General features: G+C 33.2%; 1 protein-coding gene across 1 annotated transcript in view; it reads right to left on the bottom strand.

The window, feature by feature from the left end:
- Positions 1 to 3635: 3635 nt before the first annotated feature.
- The window catches only part of LOC122152011 (cytochrome P450 2C42-like), a 21383-nt gene continuing 20950 nt past the window's right edge, over positions 3636 to 4068 (bottom strand). The window contains 1 exon segment of the mRNA XM_042783425.1: positions 3636 to 3780. Within this exon segment, the coding sequence (XP_042639359.1) occupies positions 3636 to 3780 (145 nt within the window).

Genomic DNA, 4068 nt, shown 5'->3' with positions numbered 1-4068 from the left:
CAAGATTATCTTCTGTGTCTGTGTTAATTGGTTTCCTTTTTCTTTGTTGAAGAGGGTCTGTGCAATCCTTCTGCCTAATCTGCCATCTTGCCGGAACCTCAGTTGTTTTTTTAAAAAACTTTTCTGTTTGCATTAAATTGCCTTTAAATTAAATTTGTCAAAAATAAATTGACCATATCATATATGTGTGGCTTTATTTCTGAACTCTATTCAGTTTCATTGATCTGTGTAAAAAACCACACTGTCTTGATTGCTGTGGTTTTACAGTAAAACTTGAAGTCAGGTAGTATAAATCCTCTAACTTCATTCTTTTCAAATTTTAGACCCATTGCATTTCTATATGAGTTTAGAATCAGCTTATCAATTTCTTCAGAAATGATTGCTGTGATTTTGATTGGTATTGGGATAAATCTTTCGATTAATTTTGGAGAATTGATGTCAGTACAGAGTCTTTTGAGTCATGAGCACAGCATATCTCTCCTTTTAACCATTCTTTAATATCACTCAGCCGCATTTTGCTGTTTTCAGTTTAGAAGACTTGCACATCTTTTGTCATGTTTATCCCTAAGTATGTTATATTTTTGATATGATTATAAAAGTTATTTGTTTTCTTCTGCATATTGAAGGAAGGTTGGGCAATCCTACTTCCATAGTGACACTGCCTCAGAAACCCAAGGAGGAGTTGCTATGAGTCGGAGCCGACTGGATGGCAAATAACAACAACAACAACATTGATTACTTATTTCTATTATATAGAAATAAAGTTGATTTTGTATGTTGTATCTTGAAACATTGCTGAACTCACTTATTAGTTTTAGTAGCTCTTGTTTTCTACAGGGACAATCAAGTGTTTTGGGAATTAAGAGTGTTTTACTTCTTCCTTTCTAACCTAATCACTTATTATTATTGTTATTATTTCTTTCTCTTGCCTTGTTCCACTGGGTAGAATTTCAATGGATTATTGAGTAGAAGTGATGACAGTGGACATCCTTGTCTTCTTCATGATCTAAGGAAGAAGTATTTATTTCTTCATCATTAAGAGTTAAGGTAATCTTCCCACCCCCCATTCATGCCCTTTATTAGGTTGAGGAAATTCCTTTCTATTAGTAGCTTCAAAAAACGAATGGAAGTGAATATTTTAAATATGTTTTTCTCAATCTTTTGTGATTATTGTATGCTTTTTCTTTTTGGTCTGTTAATGTGGTGAAGTATATAGTGATTTATTTTCAAGTGCTAGACCAACTTGCATTCCTTGGATAGACATTCCTTGGTCAAAATCCATCTTCCTCTTTTATATACTCTTGAATTCAGTTTGTTGAAATTTAAAAACTTTCTGAATTCACAACATAAGGAACTTTAGTTTTCTTTTCTGTAATGTCTTTGTCTGGTTTGGTATCAGAGTAATGCTGACCTCTTAGAATGAGTTGGGAATTTCTCTATCCTCTTTAATTTCTGAAAAGATTTGTGTAGAAGTAATATTACTTCTCTAAATAATATTTTATATAATTCAACCAGAGACAACATCTGGGCCAGGATTTTTCTTAGAAGGAAAGTTTTTAAACTTCAAATTAAATTTTTAAAATATATATAGGAATATTTAAGTTATTGATTGACATCACTTGAGAGAGTGTCTCATAGTTTGTGTCTTTTAAAGAATTTGTCTAAGTTTTCTAATAAATTAGCATGTTGTTTGCAGTAGTCCTTTATTATTTTTTAGTATCTGTAGTAATGTCATCTCTTTCATTCCTGGTATTTATAATTTGTGTCTTGTTTCTTGTTTTCTAATCAGTCTGGCTATAGGTTTATAAATTTTACTGATATTCTGAAAAACATCAACTTTTGTATTCATTGAGTTTCTCTATTATTTTCCTGTGTTTATTGTTTCCCACTATGATATGCATTATTTCCCTTCTTCTGTTTTCTTTTATTTTCTTTTTATATTCTTTTAATGTGGAAGCTGAAATCTTTGATTTGACCTCTTTATTCTTCAAATAGGTGTTTCATCCAAAAAAAAAAAAAAAAAACCCAAAAAAAAAAAAAAAAAAAAAAAACCCAAACAAAGAAACAAACACAACAACCCATTGCTGTACAGTTGAATTCTAACTCATAGTACCTTGTAGAACAAAGTAGCACTGCCCCGTAGGGTTTCCAAGGCTGTACATCTTTATGGAAGTAGGCTACTGCATCTTTCACCTGCAGAATGGCTGGTGGATATGAATTGCTTTCTAATCTGCATACCATACATTTTTGTAGGTTGTAATTTCATTTTTATTTTGTTAAAAATACTTTCTAATTTCCCTATTGATTTATTCTTGAACCAAAGGTTACTGAAACTATGATTTAACTTCCAAACACTTGAGGAATTTTCAGCAATCTTTCAGTTACCAATTTCTAACTTAATTTTTCTGTCATATAGTTAGGATCCTTTCATGAGGTAAGAGGATGGGACTCAGTAGTAGGAGCTGTGACCACAGAAGGAAGGCTGAAGAGATGATAGGAAGAAGTCATGAGGCAAGGAATGCAGGCAGCCTAAAGAAGCTGAAAAAGAAGGGAAACAAATTGACACTGACTATAGTGCACTGAGAATAATTTTGGAAATTTGACCTCCATTACTGTAAGATAAAATTTTCCTCTTGTTTTCAGCCACTAAGTGTGTGGTAAGTAGTGTGAGAAAACTAACTCAAGTAATATTTACCCCATAATTTAATGAGGAAAATAAATAATGTCAAACAAAGTATGCAAATAGTGAATAAGAAATCAGAAATTGAGGAATGGAGAAGGTGGTAATGGAGGGAAGATTACAAGTGTCAATGATGCTTTGGGTAGACTTCACCGAGGAGGAAAGATTAGAACAATTTAAAAGACTGCCTCTTTGCCCACACCTTTGCCAACACTTATATTAATACATTTCCATGTGCTAACCAAGAAGGTTTAAAAGGCATGCAATGCAGTTTTAACTTACAATTGGTTCTTAATTTTTAAGATCTTTTCATGTGTAGTAGCCATTGTCATTTCTTCTTCTGTAATCTGTCCTTTAGTGTCACTTGCCCATGTCTCTAGTGTCTTAGGAGTTTTTCTGGCAAATGTCTCAGTAGAACTGCAGGAAGTTGAAGAATAATATATAGAACATAGCTCAATATTATAAAGAACTACTTTTAATCCCATAAGTATATATATGTGTGTGTATAATATATGTTATTACTAAATATCTACTTATGTACCCATTTATGTAAAGAGATTATATGTCTACAAACATACATGTTATCTTAAAAATGCATGGCAAAATGTAAGTAGTTTCCTCCAGGAGAAGAGCTGGTAGCAGCATAATGGGTGATGTCCCTTCTCATTTCATACACTTCAGACAGAAGGAAGAAAAAGATGATATAATTTGAAGTATTTAGGATGTTAAGTTGTCTACACTTTGGAGATGACATGAGGCTATTGACTTTGAGCCATAGCATCAAATCACCATCGCACTTATATTAAGTGTATAACAATGTACTAGGAACCAGGAAACGAATGAAATCTGGTGATGTCTTCAAAGGGTAATGTAATACTGAGAGTACATGAGCAGAAATATGAAAACATATATTAATACCTGAACCAAGCTGAAGTAATAGAAACATTTCTAATCTTTATTTATCGATCTTGGCGACAACAAAGTGGAGGCATGAATTCTCACACTGGATGATCATTCCTCCCCATTGCCGATCCTCTTGATATTCCTCCCTGAGGCTGGCCTGCATCTTGACAAACTTTCCTTTGCTTTCAAATCCAAACCTAGAAAAACTCTAGGTGACACTCAGTCCAAAAAGATTTTCAGCCCTCTTCTCCTCCTTAGTCCCTTTCTATATTTGTCTTGAGGACCAGAATAGCCACTGTGAAGATTTACTTTTTTTCTTTCATTTTTCACTTGTATTATGTCCCAAAGAAGAAAAGCTCAAAGAATGATCCAGCAAATAATAAATTTTTTTTCTTTATTGTGCACACAGGAGAAATGGATATGAATTGGCACACACTAATTGGGAGCTCTGGTAGCATAGTGGCTAAGGCACTTGACTGCTAACC

The sequence above is a fragment of the Orycteropus afer genome, unplaced genomic scaffold, assembly GCF_000298275.1.
Source record: "Orycteropus afer afer isolate SDZICR_OR568_19922 unplaced genomic scaffold, OryAfe1.0 scaffold01134, whole genome shotgun sequence".
Taxonomy (NCBI): Eukaryota; Metazoa; Chordata; class Mammalia; order Tubulidentata; family Orycteropodidae; genus Orycteropus; species Orycteropus afer.
The sequence above is the reverse complement of the archived record's forward strand: the minus strand, read 5'-3'. Positions and strand labels throughout refer to the sequence as shown.